Source organism: Panthera onca, chromosome B3, assembly GCF_046562875.1.
Source record: "Panthera onca isolate mPanOnc1 chromosome B3, mPanOnc1 haplotype 2, whole genome shotgun sequence".
Classification (NCBI taxonomy): Eukaryota; Metazoa; Chordata; class Mammalia; order Carnivora; family Felidae; genus Panthera; species Panthera onca.
This window is the reverse complement of record NC_138344.1, coordinates 14,755,780-14,776,989: the sequence shown is the minus strand read 5'-3', so window position 1 is coordinate 14,776,989 and position 21,210 is coordinate 14,755,780. Positions and strand designations below refer to the sequence as shown.

At 47.3% G+C, this 21,210-nt stretch overlaps 1 protein-coding gene across 10 annotated transcripts; it reads left to right on the top strand.

Annotated features, from left to right (window-relative positions):
- Positions 1-2,905: 2,905 nt before the first annotated feature.
- Positions 2,906-16,369, top strand: LOC144616727 (uncharacterized). Of its 10 annotated transcripts, XR_013556421.2 has the most exons (6): positions 4,244-9,788; positions 10,549-10,631; positions 11,472-11,731; positions 13,508-13,802; positions 14,043-14,087; positions 14,959-15,355. XR_013556421.2 is itself a non-coding variant. In XM_078448964.2 (5 exons), the coding sequence occupies exons 1-5, from the start codon at positions 9,646-9,648 to the stop codon at positions 13,987-13,989; spliced, it is 570 nt and encodes a 189-aa protein (XP_078305090.1). In that variant the 5' UTR covers positions 4,244-9,645; the 3' UTR covers positions 13,990-14,053. The 10 variants fall into 10 exon arrangements, 2 of the variants coding, with proteins under 2 accessions (XP_078305090.1, XP_078305089.2); XR_013556416.2 differs by lacking the exons at positions 14,043-14,087; positions 14,959-15,355 and adding an exon at positions 2,906-4,235 and having other exon boundaries at positions 9,154-9,788; positions 13,508-13,607; XR_013556415.2 differs by lacking the exons at positions 14,043-14,087; positions 14,959-15,355 and adding an exon at positions 2,906-4,235 and having other exon boundaries at positions 9,065-9,788; positions 13,508-13,607.
- Positions 16,370-21,210: the final 4,841 nt, after the last annotated feature.

Genomic DNA, 21,210 nt, shown 5'->3' with positions numbered 1-21,210 from the left:
ACCCAACTGAGAAAGGGTTGTGTCTTCAATAGTGGTGGGAAAGCTGGATAATTACATAGAAAAGAATAAAATTGGATCCCTATCTATCTAACACCATTCATAAAAATTAACTCCAAATGGACTGAAGACTTAAACCTAAGACCTGAAACTATAGAACTCCCAGAAGAAACCATAGGGGAAAATCTCCTTGACATTGGTCTCGGCAATGAGTTTTGAATCTGACTCCAGAAGCACAAAGAACAAAAGCAGAAATAAACAAGTGGGGCTATTTCAAACAAAAGTCTTCTGCACAGCAAAAGAAGCAAACAACAGGATGAAAAGGCAACCTATGCAAAGGGAGAAAATACTTGGGAACCGTATATCTGATAAGGAATTAGTATCCAAAATACTTAAGAAACTCACAAGACTCAGTAGCGGAAAACCAAACAATCTGTCGAAAAAGTGGGCAAAAGACCTAAACAGACGTTTTCCCAAAAAAAGACATGCAAATGGCCAGAAGGTACATTGAGAGACACCAAACATCACTACTCGTTAGGGAAATGGAAATCAAGATCATAATGGTGTCACCTCACACCTGTTAGAATGGCTGTTATCAAAAAGACAGGAGTGATGTGACTGGGTTAAGCATCAGTTGCTTAAGTCGGTTGTTAAGCGCCTGACTCTTGGTTTGGGCTCAGGTCATGATCTCGCCGTCGTGGGACAGAGTCCCACGAGGACCTCTGAGCTAAGCGTGGAGCCTGCTTAAGACCGTCTCTCTCTCCTCTCTGCCCCTCCCAACTCACACTCACACAACAACAACAACAAAAAACAAAAACAAAAGCAAAAAAAACCCCCAAAAACCCAAAAGGCCAGAGATAAGTGTGGGTGAGGATGTGGATAAAAAGGAACCCTTGTGCTTTGTTGGTGGAAACATCAATGGGCAGAACTACCATGGAAAACAGTTTGGACGTTCTTCTAAGAATTAAAAAGAAAAGAGACTGCCCTATGGTCCCAAATCCCGCTTCTGAGTATGTATCCAAAGGGAATGAAATCATGATTTCCATGAGGTGTCTGTACTCCTGTGTTCATTACGGTATTCTTCACAAGAACCCACATGAAAAAAAACAACCTATAAGTGCCTGTGGATGAATGGAAAAAGAAGCTGTGGTATGTATACATTTCTGGGAATCTAACGTGCACACGTAGAAATAACAGTGTAGCCACAAGAAAGAAGGAAATCCTGCCATTTTGGACAACACGGGTGGGCACTGAGGGCATTGCTTTAAGCGAAATACGTCTGATGACAAAAACAAACCTTGTGTGATCTCCTTTACACGTATAGTCTAAAAGACCTGAACCCATAGAGACAGACGGAATGGTGGTTACCAGGATCTTGGGGCTGGGAGAAATGGGGAGATGTTGGGCAAAGAATGCAAACCTCCAGTTATCAGATGAACGAATTCGGAGGGTCTTATGCACAGCATGGTGACTAGAGGTACTCAGAGTGGCTATCAAATGTCCCTCCGCTGCCGACAAAAGAGCATTGGTAATTATGTGAGGTGATGGGGAGATGCTAACTAACCCTGCTGTGGTAATTATTTTGCGGTATATGTAGGTGTGTCAAATCATCACCTTGCATGCCTTAAAGGTGCACATGTTACATGTCAATTGCCTCTCAGTGAAGGAAAGGGGGTGGGAAGTCTGTTCAACCTGAAGTATTTTCGTCGTATTATTGCAATAGTTAACATCAATCAAAGGCTGCACGAGTGCCAGGCACTGGACAGGGGGCTTTTCCAACACGGTTACAGTTTTTAAAAACTTAAAAAAAAATGTTTATTTGTTTTGAGAGAGAGAGAGAGATGGAGAGAGTGAGCGAGGGAAGGGCGGAGAGAGGGGGGGTACAGAGGATCTGAAGAAGGCTCCCTGTTGACAGCAGAGAGGCGGATGTGGGGCTCGAACTCACAAACCCTGAGATGGTGACCTGAGCCGCAGTCGGATGCTCAACCGACTGAGCCAGCCAGGCGCCTCCCCGGCGTTGTTACATTTTAACAGTAAATTTTGTGAATCGCATTAGATAACCATCAAGGGAGCAGACGGCTTTGCCCAGATATATTTCTGGATTTGAGATATTTGAGATCCTTCAGTGGGAACTTGCATCAGACCTACGAGCATCTGCCTGCTGTTTACATAATATCTGTATGTAAACTGTCCGTGGTGAAAAACGATCGCTCTGATAGCTTCCGTATTTAAAAAAAAAAAAGAGACTCTCTCGAGACAAGGAAGCAGTTTTCCAGGCAAAACAGTCTTTCCATCTGTCATAGCTACTGATTTCAAAGGGGACTTACGTTTTAAATGCCCCATAGCCACCCGTCTCCGTTAGGTATCTCCTTTTGCAAAGTTGTTTCGGTCTTTGCTCCTTTGCGTCGTGTTCAGACAGGGTTGAGCTTAATTGCTGCGTGCGTTATTAGGCGGACGTGGTCTTCAGCTACCTGCCTGGGGTGAGTGCACATCCCTTTCAGTGACGCGAGGACGGGGACGTGAGCGATGCCCTTGAAATAGGGCAGAAATCACACGCCAGGAGAAAGCGGTGCTGTGTCTGATGGGCCACTAACGTGGTGAACTGGTGAACTAACCAGAGGATGGTGATGACCATAATCACGATGATGGTGCAGGTGGTCGTGCTAGCGGCCAACGAGTATGGAGTGTGCCAGAAACGTGGAGAATTGGTTTGTTTCACTATTTTATTTAATCCTAACAGCAACCAAGTGAACTTGGTCCGAATATAGGCACTTACGGAGGATAAAACTGAGACTTCGCATTTGTATCCACGTGCTATTTAATTTTTTAGCATTAACATTTTTTAAAATATTTGTTTATTTTTGAGAGAGAGAGAGAGAGAGAGCACAAGCAGGGGAAGGGCAGAGAGCGAGGGAGACAGAATCCGAAGCGGGCTCCAGGCTCCGAGCCGTCAGCACAGAGCCCGACGTGGGGCTTGAACCCACCAACCATGAGATCATGACCTGAGCTGAAGTCGGAGGCTCAACCGACTGAGCCACCCAGGCGCCCCTGTATCACGCCGTCAGCTACCAGACAAGCTGGGATTTAAACCCAGTTCACTCTGAATCCAGATCTTTGGTTCTTAGCTTCTGAATCGAACTCCTTCGGGCCACCTGGGTGGCTCAGCGGGTTGAGCGTCCAACTCTTGATTTTGGCTCAGGTCATGATCTCATGGCTTATGAGCTTGAGCCCCACGTCAGGCTCTGTGCTGACAACTCAGAGCCTGCTTGGGATTCTCTGTCTGCCTCTGCCTCTGCCCCTCCCCCCCGCCTTTCACTCTCTCTCTTGAAAATAAATAAATAAACATTAAGAAAACAAAACAAACCCAGAGCTCACTATTAAAAAAAATAATAATAAAGGGAACTCATTTAAGACTTTGGTCCTAGGATTCCTTTCTAAGAGATGAGGTAAGTCTGCGACCCAATCTTTAATTCTATCACGATTTAAATGGAGTTCTAATTTATTACCAATCACTAAATAGGAAATTCTCTCAACGTCAAGCCATTGGGAGAAAGTGAGGTTACATGAACGTCACAAGTGTTTCGCAGGCGAGCGTTCAGTCTGTGTGTGGGCAGGCAGCGTGAGGCAGAGGAAAGGACCTGGGTGTGAGGTTGACCTTGAGGGGACTTGGCCCCACCTGGCCAGCTGTGTGATCTCGGCCAGTCACTTACCCTCTCTGAGCCTCAGTTTCCTTCCCTATAAGATGGGGCTAAAAATACCCACCTGAAAGGAACGCTGAAATCTTTGGAGATCATAAACTACAAATCTGCACCGCGCCCGGCAAATATAGCCCGGCGACATTAGTCCCGCTCCATAAAAGGCAAGAAGTGATTTCATTTTACTTTCCTGCTTACAAACCACCAGTTCCAGTCAAGCTTTTGGGACAAAACTCTAACTCCTTACCTCAGCCTAAAGGCCTTTGAGCCCCGCTATGGAACCAGCCTCCTCTTTAGACATTCTCCCTCTCACCGGGCTCAGATGGGCCAAGCATTAGTTTTGCACCCCAGGATCTTTGAACATGCTGTGTCCTTGGCTGAAAATACTCTTTCATCGCTTTATTAACTTACTACCCCCTTGTGCTTTAGGTCTAAGCTCAACTATCCCTTCCCCAGGGAAATCTTCCCTGAAGCCTAGAAAACATCAGTCCCCTCCTTATCTACCCCCAGTGCTCCTTCTTCTTTGGGGTACCGCTCACAGTGGTAAGTACTTAATTCATCATGAATCTGTCTTGTCACTAGGATGTGACCTCCAGGAGGGCAGGGGCGGCATTGACCCCGTGTTCGTGTCCAAATCCGAGTTCCTGGCATGGGGCCTCATTCACAACAGGTGCTCGACAAGCTTTCACTGAATGAATGAAAAAAAAAAGAATAGGGGCGCCTGGGTGGCTCAGTCGGTTAAGCGTCCGGCTTCCGTTCAGGTCATGATCTCGGGGTTTGTGGGTTCGAGCCCCGCATCGGGCTCTGTGCTGACAGCTCAGAGCCTGGAGCCTGCTTCCGGTTCCGTGTCTCTGTCTCTCTCTGGCCCTCCCCCTCACTCTCACGGTCTCTCTGTCTCTCTCTATGAAATAAATAAACATTAAAAAAAGAAGAAGAAGAAATGAGTGGATGAATAAAGGATTACCTTATTTTAAAGATTCCCCTTGATGTTTCCCGACCCGCTTTTATTAAAAGAAGACCGCAGGGTGTAAGCCGCGGAGACTTCTAGCAAAGGCACAGGTTTTTGCCCAGAGTGGTGGGCTTTTCACTCTTGAGGAGGACGAGCCTTCCCTGGGGACCGTGTGTTACCTGTGGCGCGACAGGCACCTCGTGTCCCCAGCAAGCTTCATTCGGTCTGGCCGGAGCGATACACCGGATGAAAGAAACCTACCACGTCTCTGACACCGATGCTCCGTTTTATGATGGGAGCAGCCGAGCTGGGGCCGGCAGGTGCCGGCTGGCCTGACCTGGGCTCTGTGGAGAATCATTAGAGCCTCCTTAGAGATGCGGATTTACTCTGTGTTTAATCAGCCACAGGCAGAAGACGTGGCTTCATTTCAGCTCGACGAGAGCCAGGTCACAAAAGGAAGATGGATGGTCAACACTATTAGTTCATCACTACAAGCATATTGTCTTAATTTGAAGGAACAGCCTGGCACCCGGGCTAATCCAGGAGGACAGTGCAATATGGCCAGTGCGGAGGGCCAGCTAAGCTTAACTCTCAGCGCGCCCCTTAAGGAGAAGCTCTTATGTGTTTTCTTAATTACTATTTTAAGGGAAGTGAGAACCATAAAATGCATCCCTCCGTCACTTACGAAATTCCCCCGCTTGGAATTCAAGATGCTTAAAGAACGACTTTTTCCTTCCCTGAAATGTCTGGATGTCCCTCCCTATAAGGAAATACTGCGGGGGCGCCTGAGCGGCTCAGTCAGTTAAGCATCCTTGATTTCGGCTCAGGTCACGATCTCACGGTTCATGAGTTCGAGCCCCGAGTCGGGCTCTGCGCTGACAGTGGGGAACCTGCTTGGGATTCTCTCTCCCTCCCTCTCTGCCCCTCCCTGGCTCTCTCTCTCTCTCTCTCTCTCTTTCAAAATAAACAAATAAAAACTTAAACGCTCGCCTAAGAAATGCCAGAGAAGGGATTTTTACGCCTGTGTGGGAGGACTCACACATAATCTGAACTCCGTGTCCTTGCCGAACCCCTCCCATGTGAAGCAAAAGCAGATAGCGCGTAGCTGGGGCCCTTACAAACAAGTGGATGTTTTAGAATCATTTGGTATGTGTCACATCCGTGTTTTCATTCCATCCCCTGAGCCTGAGCACAAAGAGCTTTTACAGCCCTCCCCGCCCCGATGACTCTTTTCCAGATGTTCTGAAACAACATCAACTGACCCAGTTTACCCCTGAGAGGTTTATAAAGGTGCATTTATGGAGCGCCTGGCTGAGCGAGGCTGAGATGCTAAGTACTCCCAAAGTGAAGAAGAAACTTAAGAGGCTTAGCGATGGATGTAGAAATATTATCATCAATCATCAGCCATCGGGGTGATAGCATCCAGTCCTCTCTCACCTACAGGCACAGATTTCGGCGTCGGGAAGTGAAGACTGTGCCGTCGAAATGCGCGGTCTTGGCACATTTAAATGTGGGCACGACGAGGCCAAGGACCTTGGTAGCATAAAACCTGAACACGTGTCACTTGCTTTCCATGCTGCACAGGATGGAAAGGAGATCACACTTGCAGAAGTCAGAAGGGGCAGGCCAGGGTTTTGTACAACAGACCTTTGCGCGGAAGCCGGACCGCCGGGACGAGAGAAGTCATCATGTGTGGGCGGGAAGTTGTTCCATTCCTAGGACACGGGCAGCAGCCTCCAGAGCAGTCCTTGGGATCAGAACCCAGCTCTTCGCCTACGTAGCGGAGGCGAGCCATTTCTCAGGGAGAAACAACGCGCTGTCTTACGTGCGGTCGTACGAAAAGTGCCACCAATTCCCTCCAAACGCGGGCATCGGGCACCGCGTCAGAATCTGGCAAGAAGGTGGGGGAGTTCTTCCCCAGCACATCTGCCACGTGTGTGTAGACGGCACTCGGTGGGAATGGGCCCCCTCCCCAACCGCCAAGGTAAGCGACATGCCAAGGCCTTGATGCGCAAGGTACTTAACGTTCCATGGGACGTCGATCCCCTACTGGCTGCCGGCGTAGAATGAAAAACCTTCCCGGCCTGACTTCTGTTATCACTGGCACCGGACGGGGTGCAGGCATCTCGTTGAGGTACTTTGCACGTGAGAGGGAGGGTGGGCTCGTGTAGGAGGCTCTTATTCCCTGCAGATCTCGGAATGCCTGCTGTTCAGCAACCGTTCACCCTGTGAGACCTGAGACACGCCACCAACTAACAGGTGATGGTCCTTTCGCTGAGTTCAGAAATGGATGCCCCTTCATCTGTGGAAAAGCTGGGGAGTCCCGGCCAGCGCCGGACCCGCTTGTCTAGCACAAACCCTGGGGAGGAAGCGTTCGTTCCGACTTTGGTGTGGACGTGGGCATCCACTCGGCAGAGGATAAACCACACTCTGCTTCGGACACTTGTGGCGTGGGACACTGAAGACCGATCGTTTTGGGGGTCCGTTGGCATTGCTGGTGTTTTTCGATTCCGGCAACGGATCTGCTCCTAGTTGGAAACACCAGTTACGTTACCCTTATCTTAACATCCTTCAGCGCCGGTGTCGTTACTGGTCATCCAATTAGCTGCTTCCTCCGATTTCAGGTCCACTGACAGTTCGGGGTGGTTTGAGTTGAGTGGGGTGGACAAAGGGGAAATTGGCGATTTCCTCTGCCTCCTGCAGAGTTAATCTCTCGTCCAGATACTGCTAAAACATCTCTTTCAACAGCAGTCTTTCTTCCTAGTTTAGCAGCATAAACGTACAGAACAAGTTTCTTCTTTACAATGCTCTAACTCAAAGTCCCAATGATAGATGATTTCCTGATCCCGAAGAAGACACTTAAACCCTTATGCTTCTTTCAACAATTTATTCCAGTTTGAACAGGACAGTCTATTTCCCATTTTAGCATGGAGCAGTCAGGTTATGTGTGTGCAAACAAAATTGTCTGGCATCTCTACAAGCGTGGGGTGAGAAAAAGGACCCGGAAAGTACGTTGCCAGCCAGGACTATTACTCTCTTGTGTGCACTTTTTGATACTTGGGCATTTTTCTCTGCTCTTGTTTTTGCTTTTTAATTTTTTTTAACGTTTATTTTTTTATTTTAATATTTTTAATTTTTTAAAAATGTTTATTTGTTTTTGAGACAGAGAGAGACAGAGCATGAGCAGGGGAGGGGCAGAGAGAGAGAGAGAGAGAGAGAGAGAGAGAGAGGAAGACACAGAATCTGAAGCAGGCTCCAGGCTCTGAGCTGTCAGCACAGAGCCTGACGCAGGGCTTGAACTCCCGGACTGCAAGATCATGACCTGAGCTGGAGTCAGACGCGTAACCGACTGAGCCACCCAGGCGCCCCACGTTTATTTTTGACAGAGAGAGAGAGAGAGCACGAGTGGGGAAGGGGCAGAGAGAGAGAGTGAGACAGAGGATCCAAAGTGGGCTCTGTACTGACAGCCGAGAGCCTGATGCGGGGCTCAAGCTCACAAACCGTGAGATCATGACCTGAGCCAAAGTTGGATGCTTAACCAACTGATCCACCCAAGAGCCCCTCATTTCCTCTGTTCTTAAAAGCCCTGTCTGGGTCTGCGGGGAGAACAAACTTTCTTACCATGGATCCTGGGATATTTTCTTAGTCTCTTTACCCCAGTGGCCCAAATAAAGGCCACTTCTAGTTTTAATCTTTGCATTGTTTTGTTATGCATCAACCCCTCCCTTCCCGGACACCCCCGCCCTGTGTGCCCACCGAAGAGCCATTTGGGTTGTTCACGTGGTCAAGCTGACCCAAATCCATTCCAACAAATGTTTTACTTTCGCCTAGTAGAACATTTGTTACGAGGAACGTGTTCTGTCCTGCCTGCTACATCTGAGCTGCTGAAGTGTCACTTCCCTGGCAATTATTTCCATGAGGAAACGTTTGCAGCCATCTTCAAAAAGGGGTCCCCCTTCCTTACTCCAACAAAACCCACAGGAAGTTAGCACATGCATTTCTAAAATCCTTTTTTACTGGAGCGCCTGGGTGGCTAGGTCGGTTAAAGGACTCCTGATTTGGGCTCAGGTCGTGATCTCACGGCGTGTGAGTTCGAGCCCCGTGTCAGGCTCTGAGCTGCAGAGTCAGCCTGGAATTCTTTCTCTCTCTCTCTCCCTTTCTGCCCCTCTCCTAGCTCATGTTCTCTCTGCCTCTCTCAAAATACATAGGTAAACTTAAAAAAAAGTCCTTTTTCCTTCATAAAAGTCATCTCTATTCTTCCTTCCTGATCAGCAGGGAGAGGTATATATGCCCACACTCTCTTATATAATTTGCGTTATATAATTTGCTGTATGTCCTTGGCCCGCACAGGCTCAAAGGGCTATAATGCATTTGAGCGTAGGAGTGATTTTAACAATCTCGAGACAAGTTTTCCAACTGGCAGGTCTTTGGGGGAAGCTGAGAGCTACCCTTTCCATGGGTGCCTGTCAAGGGAGCAGCGAGAATCAGAAGCAAATGCTCTCACGTTCACAGGATGCACTGACAGTCCAAGTGTCCAGAATCGTCCCCAGTAAGGAACCCTCCCAAAGGCTGAGCCACGTGAAGTCTAAAGAGGGATCGCTGTCATTCGGAAAACTTGTATCAGCTTCCTTCTGCGTTGCCTGAACATCGGTGTCATCTGGGTAAAGTGTTTTGAGGAAAATTTATGCCTCCTCGCAAAGAAACAGCTGTGTATCGCCACAGTCACTAACTTTTGAAAGATGTTACAGGAAGGTGTTCATTTCAAGTCAGTTGCTTCAGCTACAGCTTTCCCTTCATGTTTTAATATCATGGCGTCTCCTTCTGGTCCCCTAAGTGTTACCTGGTTTCTCTGGAGGAGTGGGGGAACCCAGGACCCATAAGTTATGGCTCCTATTAAGAGGGTTGGCTGGACGTGTGGACAATGTGTCAATAATTATTTCTGGCGGGGCCTTAACAGCAGAGGAAGTGCCTCCGTAGAGTGGCTTATTTTAACAGAAGACAGATATGCCTGACCCGGGTTTTATGACAGATGTCAAATATATCGAAGTGTGTTGTGAAGCAGATCGTCTTATTGGCAAAGAAATGAAAGACCACCAGGAAGATGGATGGGAAGCTTTCCTCAAGGGGTTTCCCGTCTCCTCGCGCAGGTACGTGAACTGGAAGAAAGGCCAACTGGCAGGCGAGAGGGGAGACTTCAGGAAGTAGTCTGAACTTCCCTGCCTGTTGGTGACGCTTGGGAACAAAAGTCCCCGATCCCTTGGAGTGATGTTGGGGCAGTGAGTAGTGGGCGGGGGGGCAGGGCGGGCACTACAGCGATATGAAAGAGGCCACCCCAAGAGCGATCACCTCCTGACACACGATCCTCTAGGCGCCTTCCAGACCTGCTCAAAAAATCTTGGTTCTCCAGCCTTCCCTCCTGAGCTCCGTTCAACAAAGACATCTCGAGAGTCCACCATGTGCCAAGAGTTGTGCCCGGCATTAGAGATTAGTGCTAAATACCACACGTTCCCATCAGAAACCTCCCACCTTCCTTCTTCTGGGTCCTCCTTCCTTGGGGAGAAACGGGATCTCAGGGTCACATATTAGCTGCTGGGTGGTCGGGGGTGAGTTGACTCACCGGAAGGCGAGCCTCATAGAATTAAGAGGACTGAACACGACAGCGTCTTTATGCTTGCCCAAAGACTAGATATAGAAACTATAAAGGGGAAGCAATGGCCTCTCCACTGTTTACCTTTTATCCATAAAGACTGCTTTTTGGGTAATTTGTATCATCTGCTACCAAATTAGCGTCATTAGATCACAAGCTTTCTATATCCCCGAGCCCTGAGCTTCCTGAATCAAATATGATTATCAGGAAAAGGTGCCCCTTGAGACAGAGGGATGACCAAAAGGCCTTCTTTCCTCCAGGTGGGTGGATCCAGCACCGGGTGTTGGGCTTGGTGGAAGCTGGATCTCACTTCACACAGTGCTGGGCACAACATGCATCCTGGGTGAGCGTTCTCGAATCGATTTATTACGGCCACAGCTGTCCTAGAATGACAGCCTTCAATTTTCAAAGACGTGACTTCAGTCATTGGCAAGACATAACGGATAAATTATAGATAAAATGTAAAAACGCCACTCCAAGAGTATCCTTTTTTCTTAAGAGTGTTTTCTTCGTCAGATTCCGTGCTGAGAAAAGAGTACAGTAAAACCTTGGATTGCGAGTAACTTGTTCTGGGAGTGTTCTGCAAGACGGGCAAACCTTTCTAATGAATTTTATCTTGATAAACAAGCAACGTCTCCCAATAGGGAGATTAGCTTAGGGAGAGTAGGACCTGACACCGAAGGTCACGTGATCACAACCGAGCCAATGGCCCTTGAAATTTGCTTTGATATGCAAGTGCTTTGGATTACAAGCATGTTTCCAGAATGAACTGTGTCCACAAACCAAGGTTTTACTGTATTTCCTTCTTTGTGGGTTTGCTGGACATAAACTGTGACAGGTGGCTTCCTGGTGACCATGCACTACGGGAGTCAACAGTAGCATGGGTTAGGGAAAAGCCTGGATCAACAGTAACACAAATTATTGAGAAAGGGTATGAATGTCTTTACACCCAGGAGACTCCCCACCATGAGGTAAGGGGGACGAAATAGAGACATGGAGATGACTTGCCGGGAAAGTTAGTTGTGATATAGAGTGTTTGTTGGCTTTACTACTTTTCTTGTTGCAAATCCGATAAAGATAGGTCGGATGCTAAATGTAAAATGCATAGTAGACGGAAGGGCTGCACAGACTTCTGTTTTGCGTTTTTATACAGTCCTGCTTTATCACCCACTCTGTCCTGTAGCGATACCACGAAGAACAAGCTTAAGAAAGCCGATCTTGTGCCTTGGCTAGGTTTTCCCCTTCATCACCTGGGCTTTTCACCACGACTGCCTACAAACAAGAGATTCTGTCAGAGGGGAAGTGGGAGCCGACTGGTTTCATTCATTTCATCCTCCGAGCCGGCTGCCAAGGTGGTTAAAGGCTTTCTCTACGGAACAGAAAAGGCAAACCTCCCTCGAAGGGAAAAGCAGGATCTTGTCTCACGTAAGAGACAGGAACAGGGTAAGAACTGAACTGAAGAAGGAATCGCTCTGTATGTGAGACTCTTGCCTTTAAGCGAGGCAGTAAGGACAGTTTTGTGGCTCCTATGGAGAGAGGAGTCACCGTAGATGTCTCTCTCTTAGGCGCAAAGGAGAAATGATTTTTTTTTGTTTGAATCTAGGAAACGTAGGATCTGTCACTGAAAGGAGGAGCAAAATGGCTTTTATTTTTTTCATTTTTTTAAAGGTTTATTTATTTTTGACAGAGAGACAGAAAGACAGAGCATGAGCGGGGAAGGGACAGAGAGAGAGAGGGGGACACAGAATCCGAAGCAGGCTCCAGGCTCTGAGCTGTCAGCAACAGAGCCCGACACGGGGCTTGAACTCACAGACCGTGAGATTGTGACCTCAGCCGAGGTCGGGCACTCAACCGACTGAGCCACCCAGGCGCCCCAGCAAATGGCTTTTCAACCACAAGAGAATTCCTCTGATTCATATTCTTTTCTTGTCTTTATTCCAATCCCCCCTCTCTCCCTGCTCTTTTTATTTCAGTCTGAATTTGTATTAAATTCGTTACGTGCTCTTAAGGGAGAGAGGTCTAATCGAGGTGTAAGAGGCTATGAATTAAAAAAAAAAAATAGGGAGGGGGGTAGGGATTCACCATCGCTTCACTGAGCTAGACTGGAGCTCATCTTAAGTGCTGTTCCTTCTTTCAGAGAAAAAGATAGCTTTCTCCTCCAGGAAGCTCTGTGTCTCAAAGGCCTTTATTAACTTGATCTTTGGGAATAGTGTTTTAATTTTTTTCCATAATCATCATGCAAATTGATCATGATAATCTCTGGAAAGGAGAAGGAGGGAACCAATGGCCTCATTAACTCCAACCCTGGGAACATGCATGCTCCTAAGAGCTGGGGCCCGGACCCCCCGACGGCTCAAGTCTTCTTTTCTTTTTTTTTTTTTTTTAAATTTTTTTTTTTCAACGTTTTTTTATTTATTTTTGGGATAGAGAGAGACAGAGCATGAACGGGGGAGGGGCAGAGAGAGAGGGAGACACAGAATCGGAAACAGGCTCCAGGCTCCGAGCCATCAGCCCAGAGCCTGACGCGGGGCTCGAACTCACGGACCGCGAGATCGTGACCTGGCTGAAGTCGGACGCTTAACCGACTGCGCCACCCAGGCGCCCCTCAAGTCTTCTTTGTGTGTGACTTCGTCCAGTCCCCAGTGCAGGCTGTGGCTTGTTGCCTGCCTGGCTTGTTTAAATTGCTGCATGCATCTGACTCCCTCACAAAATAATGGGAAATAATTTGAAAGGTCCCAACCTTACGAAAGAAACATTTATGTTCTGCTAGATTCCAACGAGAATTTCTAACTCTCCTGTGACGGAGCCAGACCATCCATGCCCAGGTTGTATCCAGACCTTATCTTAAAGACATTGTGGTCTCAAATTGCTAAACTTTGGACAATAAATTGAGTCAGCACATTTAGGTGGCTTCGGATGCAGACTGCTGAATGCTGTTCTGCTGAATTAGGAGGGCTTTTTTGTTTGTTTGTTTTTAAAGAGTGTGTTTTAATTTTCATTTAACATGGAGAATGGCAGAGACAAATAGATCTGTCCAAAATACACTGAGTAGCTGATTTTTGAGCTGGTTATTAATTTCTTGTAAGTGGTTCCTCTTTTTATTTCTATAAACTGTAAAATCCAGGAGAAGCAGAATCAAATGTGATACACTCTTATTGAGAGTGCCGAGCAAGGTGTTAAATGGTTTTAAATGCTGCCTCATTTATCCTCCTCTGACAGGTCCGCCTCATCCTCAAAAAGGATTCGATGCAACTCTTTGGAAATTAACTTCCTCAGAGCCAAGGAGAGCTAGACTGTTTCCCAGTGGATTGTGTCCTGCAGTGAGTAGTAAGGAAGCTGCCGTTCCTCTTGGGATACCTCATTGGGTACCATATACTTCCGGGCAAGGGCGTGGACTCCTTGGGCATCCAACATTGTGCCTTGTGCACACTAGTGCCTTCCACTGATGAGTTGTATCTGGGGCTGACAAGTATATGGCTTCCTTTTTTGGAGACGATTGTCCCCTCCCAGGGAGGTACAGATGCAGAGGGTGCTGATGAGGTTGGGGGCGGGGAGGAATAAGGCTACCGCTAGGTCGATTAGATGACCGAATCTAGCCTCTTGAGTTAGAGCGGGGCCTTTGGTACCTCTCCCGGGGGAGATAACACCCCTTTATCTCAGCTGTCACCCCTACAGCTGCGTGTCCTTTCAAGTCGATTTGACCGGTCATGAGAAATTTTGTAACAAATATGCATTGACACCTGCCATCTCGAAGGTACTGAATGAGAATACGACGAAATGGACCTGCAATCGACATTGGGTGAGTTGCTGCCATACGCTAGGTACTCCAGATGCAAACATAAAAGGGCCTAATAACCTCGTTGGGAAGGGGAGCCTGTGAACAAATGCGTGCAATGTTAGAACGATGGCCCACAGCGGAGCAGCACGGAGGACTGGCTTGAGGAGAGCTTGAGAGCAGTGCTAACGTTTGAGCTGGGTCTTGAAGTTGTTAGGAAAAGTTCTTCAGATCGAAACATCGGGGAACAGACCTTCTGTTCTGAAGGGGCTTCGTGTTTAACTCGACACAATGAGTATGTGATCACCTCGGAAGGAGCCATGAACACGGCTAATTGGTAATTGGTTGAGGAAGGTGGTGAATCATGCGGCTGAGCTGGCATGGCAGTGAATGTATCTGGCAGGACGGTATTTTCTCAAGCTATCCTTCGAAGAATACTGGTTCCTTGAGGTGGTAATTGGTATTGTTTGTGAAAACAGGGGGTTTTAAGGCCAAATACAAGTAGGGAACGCAGGGTTAGGCTGTTGGATGGGGTTCTTTCCTGCAGGACTTCTCAGGGCCTTTAATATATGACTCTGCCTTATACATTTCCAAGAGCTTGTCTCTTTTTTTTTTTTTTTTTTTTTTTAACTTTTTAACGTTTATTTATTATTGAGAGACACAGGGAGACGGGGCATGAGCAGGGGAGGGGCAGAGAGGGGGAGAGAGGGAGGGGGACACAGAATCCGAAGCAGGCTCCAGGCTCTGAGCTGTCAGCACAGAGCCCAACGCGGGGTTTGAACCCATGAACCTCGAGAACATGACCGGAGCTGAAGTTGGACGCTTAACCGACCGAGCCATCCAGTTGCCCCTCCAAGAGCTTGTCTTAAACCTATTTGTCTTTCCCTATTCACAGTGTTTTCAGAGTTCCACGGATCTCACGGTGGGAAATACGTCTTTAAGGCAGGAACAGCTGTCAGCTGTCTTTACGAAGTGAACAGTTTCTGGGGTACCTGGGCGGCTCAGTTGGTTGAGTGTCCGACTTTGTTTCAGGTCACGATCTTGCGGTTCGTGAGTTTTGAGTCCTGTGCTGACAGCTCAGAGCCTGGAGCCTGCTTCCGATTCTGTGTCTCCCTCTCTCTCTGCCCCTCCCCCCCCACCCCGATCTCTCTCAAAATAAATAAACGTTAAAAAAAATTGAAAAAAGAAGTGAATAGTTTCTATTTGAGAAACTGTGGGCACCTGCGAGGAAGAATACCAATTGTGAGAGACTGGGTGCAAGGTGGCCTGTAACCAAGTTGTTAAAAATCTTCTGGGCAGGGGCACCTGGGTGGCTCAGTCGGTTGAGCGTCCGACTTCGGCTCAGGTCACGATCTCATAGTCTGTGAGTTTGAGCCCCGCGTCGGGCTCTGGGCTGACGGCTCAGAGCCTGGAGTCTGCTTCCGATTCTGTGTCTCCCTCTCTCTCTGCCCCTCCGCCATTCATGCTCTGTCTCTCTCTGTCTCAAAAATAAATAAACATTAAAAAAAAAAATTAAAAAAAAAAGAAAGGGGGCACCTGGGTGGCTCAGTCGGTTGAGCGTCCGACTTCGGCTCAGGTCACGATCTCATAGTCTGTGAGTTCGAGCCCCGCGTCGGGCTCTGGGCTGACGGCTCAGAGCCTGGAGCCTGCTTCCGATTCTGTGTCTCCCTCTCTCTCTGCCCCTCCCCCATTCATGCTCTGTCTCTCTCTGTCTCAAAAATAAATAAAAAAAAAAAAGTCAAAAAAAAATCTTCTGGGCAGAAGAACGTAAGGGTCTGAATCAAGGCACTGAAGACGTAAAGGAGGGAATGGAACCGAAAGACAATTAGCGGGTAGAATGGATACTCTGTGACCAAATGGGGGTGAGTGACAAAAAAAAGTACTCGAGGGTTACTCCCTGGGGTCTAGTTGGGAAGCTCGGGCGAAGAGAGATTTTGAGTAGAAGGTGAAAAAGTTGGTTCATTTTGGGCTGTGATATAATTGTGGTGTCTATAAGACCAACAGCGTTGATCGACTCATTCAGTAGTTGGAGAAACTAATCTGTAGCTCAAGATACACGTGGACATAACTTTACCTTTCTGTGATGCTTCACATGACTCTTTGCTATCTAGCCATGACTTAGGAATCACCGTAATTAACATTAAGTGTTGCTTGACCGTAAATGTATAGAGATGTAGGTTGTAGAGAGCTGTGTTTAATAGAAAGCTGAAAACAAGCCATTAACTAGATTTACTAATAGGTGCCTTGCCCAGGAACAGTGCATCGGGGAAAAAAAAAACAAGCAAGCAAACAAAAAAACATATAAATTAATATGTCAAGAAAAAAAAAAAAGAAAAAGGAAGATACAACCCTTGTTCAAGGAACTTATTATCTTCAGCCTATAGAAGATATGACAGGTGGCCAGATTACCTGTGTTAGGATCATGGACCTTGTGCTTGCTATATGACCTTGGGCAAGTTAGGTAACTTTTTAAAGCTTGGATTTGCTCCCTTGCCAAATCATCTTTGCAGAATATTAGTATCCTCCTCATTAAGGAGTTGTAAGGATTAGCTACGGCGAAACAAAAATTGATTTCCTGTATTTTGATGGTGTACAATAAATTTCTTTAGGAAATAATGTGTGCATTGTGATCTATTTAATAAATTTTACTATTGCTTTATTTGATTTCCAGTTAATGCCAAATAATAACCTGTCTATTTGAATTGCAAAAATCAAGCTGGTTTGAATTAAAGAAGTGTGAAAAATTCTTGGGTTGGCAAAATACGGTAACACTTCCATCAATTAAAAATAGGTAAAATGTGTTAGAAATCATGAAAAGTTCACGCTTTAATTGAACCGGCTTTTTCATGAGCCTGTATTTTTACGCAGCTTAATGAAACAAAAATTGAAACAGTGCCCATTATGAAATCTGCGTTAATTGTTATTATTTCCAGAAAGTTCACATGATTACAAAAAGTTTTGCTGTCATGCCAAGTAGAAATGTACAGTACCTGCCTTTCATTTTCTCTGGATTTCTTTTTGGTAATAAAGACCAACATTCATTTTGGCAAACAGAGCACTCGCTAAATTGAAAACTTCCTTTAAACACGCTCGAAACTTTTGACATCAGATTGCCAGAATTGCAGGGTATTTTTGTCAGTCTGACAAAACTTTCTTTGTTCCTCCTGGCTTCATCAACAGCAAGAGTTTCTCCACTTACTGTTACTTCAATACCATCATAATCTTAAATCTCTTTGTGCTAGAAGGCACTGCGATATTAATTAACAATATAGTCTAATTATTTACCCTCGTTGGTTCATACAAACCCCTACAGTATAATCATTAGACTCCCTGAAGGGGTTTCACGGTATTTTGGAGTGAAATAGAAAGGTTTGTTCCTGACTTACACTGGCTGATGAGTGTAATTAGATATAACCTACAATTCACCGATAGGTCCCTAGATCAAATATAACTTATCTGGGCAGTGTCCAAAGATAGGTGCTGATGTTGATGGACCACGGCTGGGCAGCACACATAAATGAGTGGGGCTTTTAATTTACCTCCTGGCATCTCGGAGAACATTCCGGGGGTTTCTGGAGACAAAGGGAAAACAGAGGGTGGCCAAATCGGTCATTCATTTTAGACTGTTCTCAAGGCAAAGCTTCACAAACCACGCCTAAGAACGGCTCAGCTGGCTGAAAGTGTTCTGTGACCCACTCTTCTGGCTTAAGCGCTAGCCTAGGGATGCAGAGAAATCTTTTCTAGCTGTAAGAGGTGCGGTGTGAAGAATCCTGGGTGTGCCTGGGGCTGAATCATCAGGGCAGGATGCCTTCTGGAAGCACTGCAGAGAAATGTTTCTAGGCCCGGCAGGGTGGTCAGATCTGTGTGCAAAACCTTAATGCCCTGGGGCTTATCTGGCATTAACAAAAAAATTTTTTTTTTAACGTTTATTTATTTCGAGAGACAGAGACAGAGCGCGAGCGGGGGAGGGGCAGAGGGAGCCGAAGCACAGAATCCGAAGCAGGCTCCAGGCTCTAAGCCAGAAGTGGGGGCTCAAACCCACAAACCGTGAGATCACGACCTGAGCTGAGTCAGACGCCTACCTGACTGAGCCACCCAGGAGCCCCTTATCTGGCATTTTGTAATGAAGAAAAGGTTTCTTCCAGAAGGAGACTCAAAGCATTCCTTGGTCTCCACAAATATATCTTAGAAAGAGTGGTAGTAACAGAACTGACGTCGTGGCATAATAAAGCCCCAATGTCACCCGACCCCCCCCCCCCACCCCTTAAAATCCGAATCAGTGTCTGAGAGCCGGACTCAATTTGAAACCTCGGATTGGCTGGCCCGAGCAAGAGGCAAGCAGCACAGGCCACCGCCTGAAGTTGTGAAAAGAGTTTGGTCAGTGGGAAACGGTAGCAACAATGAAATAATCTTTGATTCTAGACACTGAAGCTCATCACAACTCGGGGCAGCTTGAACCGCCCGTTCGTTGACAGTATGAGAGATGAGAAGAAAAATCTAGTGTGGGCTAAATCCGGAAGACTCTGAGGATCTCGAATATTCTTCTGAAACGCAGAAAACAAATGGTGTGGTTTAACCTACATAAGCAGCTCAATAAGGAAGGTTCCTCGGGAGACGGAAGCGGGGGCGGGAGGGGCAGGTATCCGCCGTGACTCTCCTGATTGAAATCCCCCCTGAAATCTTGGTCAAGGAGAGGTAAGAATTGAGAAAAGAAATGTGCCCCGTTTCATAATTCGACAGGTGTTAGCAGCCAGGAAGGGAAATCAAGACGTGATGCCTCCCGAGGGGCGATCTGTGAATAGGAAGAGGGATAAAGCAATCAGAGATTGCGGTGTTTGGGTTTCTGCCTGCGGAGAAATGACAAATGGAATCCTTGCCAGCTTGGAGGTTCTGACTCACAGAAACATGAGACGTCACGTGAGCTATAAAGGCAAATAGAAAGAGTTGTGTAGGCACCGGAGAGGTTTTGTTTTACAGCGTGTTAATCTTGATATTGGGGGATTGGTCTGGAAGTTGCTTGAATCTGCTGGAAGGTATCCCAACACACCCCCCCACCCCATCTGTTCCAGGGGATAAGCTGCCCATCCGTGCACTCGCTTGACAGAGTTTCTGGAGCTCCTACTATGTGCTGGTCACTGGGAGGAGTAAAAACAGACGTGTTTCTGACCTCACAGGGCCGGCAGTCAAAGGAAGCGTCTGGGAAGGCTGTCCCACCGGGAATTTGTGGCCAAAGGTGGGCACAGTCTGGGGTGTGGAGGAGAGGCGGAAAGGCCCGTGTGGGCCAGGGGCAATATTTTCTTTTGGCCATTAAGAAAGATGAGGAGCCATTGAAGGGTTTTATTTAAAAAAAAAAAAAATTTTTTTTAACGTTTATTTATTTTTGAGACAGAGAGAGAGCATGAACGGGGGAGGGTCAGAGAGAGAGGGAGACACAGAATCCGAAACAGGCTCCAGGCTCTGAGCTGTCAGCACAGAGCCCGACGCGGGGCTCGAACTCACGGACCGCGAGATCATGACCTGAGCCGAAGTCGGACGCTTAACCGACTGAGCCACCCAGGCACCCCTGAAGGGTTTTAAAGTAGTGATACGATCAGATTCGTTTCCACAGGTTCTCTGCCGGCCTCCCAACAGCGTTCGCTGACTGCCCCCTTCCCCCCTCGCGGCCATGGCCGTGGGTGTTTGAACAATCTCTGGAAATGGATGAGGGCCTCAGAGTGTTGGTGACAAGAAACTGGAGTAATGGAGAGGGATGGAGAGAGGGTTTCCTGGGGTTTGGACCCTCATGACCTCCCAGCTGGACCGCACAGTCGTTCCCTTTGATAGTCCTGGGTCTGATGCGTTCCTCTCCTGTCAGACCGGTCTTCTCAAACAACTGCTCCCTGTCCGGAAGCCTTCCCTAGCTCCCTGGTGCTACAGTTACAGACCTCCCTAATGCAGCAGCGAGGCCCTCCGTGGAAGGGTCCCTGTCAGGCTTTCCTGTACGGTTATCCATGATGTTTACACAAATAGAACTTCCCAAACTGGTTCCACGGACTGCCAGTTCAATGAGACGATAACTGGGCCTCTGTAGAAAAATGGGGGGGCCTACCTGTCAAATGAATTGGTAAACAAAGCCAGCATTATAATTATATCCTGTCCTCGAGATTCCCGATGCAGTTAACCTCACTAAAGGCTCTGATAAGTCCTGCAAACTTTTGTTTGACTTAGCATTTCCCAAGCACAGTGAACATCAAATCCCTTTTCTGTGCATAACAAGCAGGGGCACCATGTTGAAAGGTTTGGGAAACACTACCCTAGCTAACCTTCTCGCTTTTGCCACGTTGGTCTATTTAACCCCAAATATGTCTTTCGAATTTCTCACGGCACGGCTTTCCTTATGCTGTTTCTCCTTTTGCAAAACTCTTCGTTATCCTCTCCCTCTTTCTAAGCACATCCAACTCAATCATCACCTCCTTCGTGAAGCCCAGCGTGATGATCCCAGCTCAGCTGGATATTGCTCTTTCCCTCGCTTTAAAAGCACTTGGAGACTGGGTTGTTTGGGATTTATTTACTGCCTCGTCTTGTTCCCTTTTATGCTTTCCGTGTTACTCTTTCCATCTTTACAGTCACGGAAGTCGCTTAAAAAGCTCTTGGAAGGATGCTTGGTCTCCTTTTTTTACATGGAAAGGCAAAATGACGAAAGAACCTGAGTTTTGGAAGCCAACAGTCATGTCGTTGCTTTGCAGCTCACCAGCCACATGGGGGGGGGGGGCAGGTTACCCAGCCTCAGTGTGTTTGAGTTTTCCCATCTATAAAACTCCCCGTTGCTGGGGCGCCCGGGTGGCTCAGTCAGTTAAGCATCTGACTTCAGCTCAGGTCACGATCTCACAGTCTGTGGGTTCGAGCCCCGCGTCGGGCTCTGTGCTGACAGCTTGGAGCCTGGAGCCTGTTTGGGACTCTGCGTCTCCCTCTCTCTCTCTTGCCCCTCCCCTGCTTCTGCTCTGTCTTTCTCTCTCAAAAAATAAACATTAAAATAAATAAATAAAAAAAAACTCCGCGTGGCGAACACTGAATGAGACCGTATATAGTATCTGACATATTGTAAGCAATCAGCCCGTGCCAGCTGCGCTTACTATAACCATCATCGTTGTCCTCATTTACTACTGCT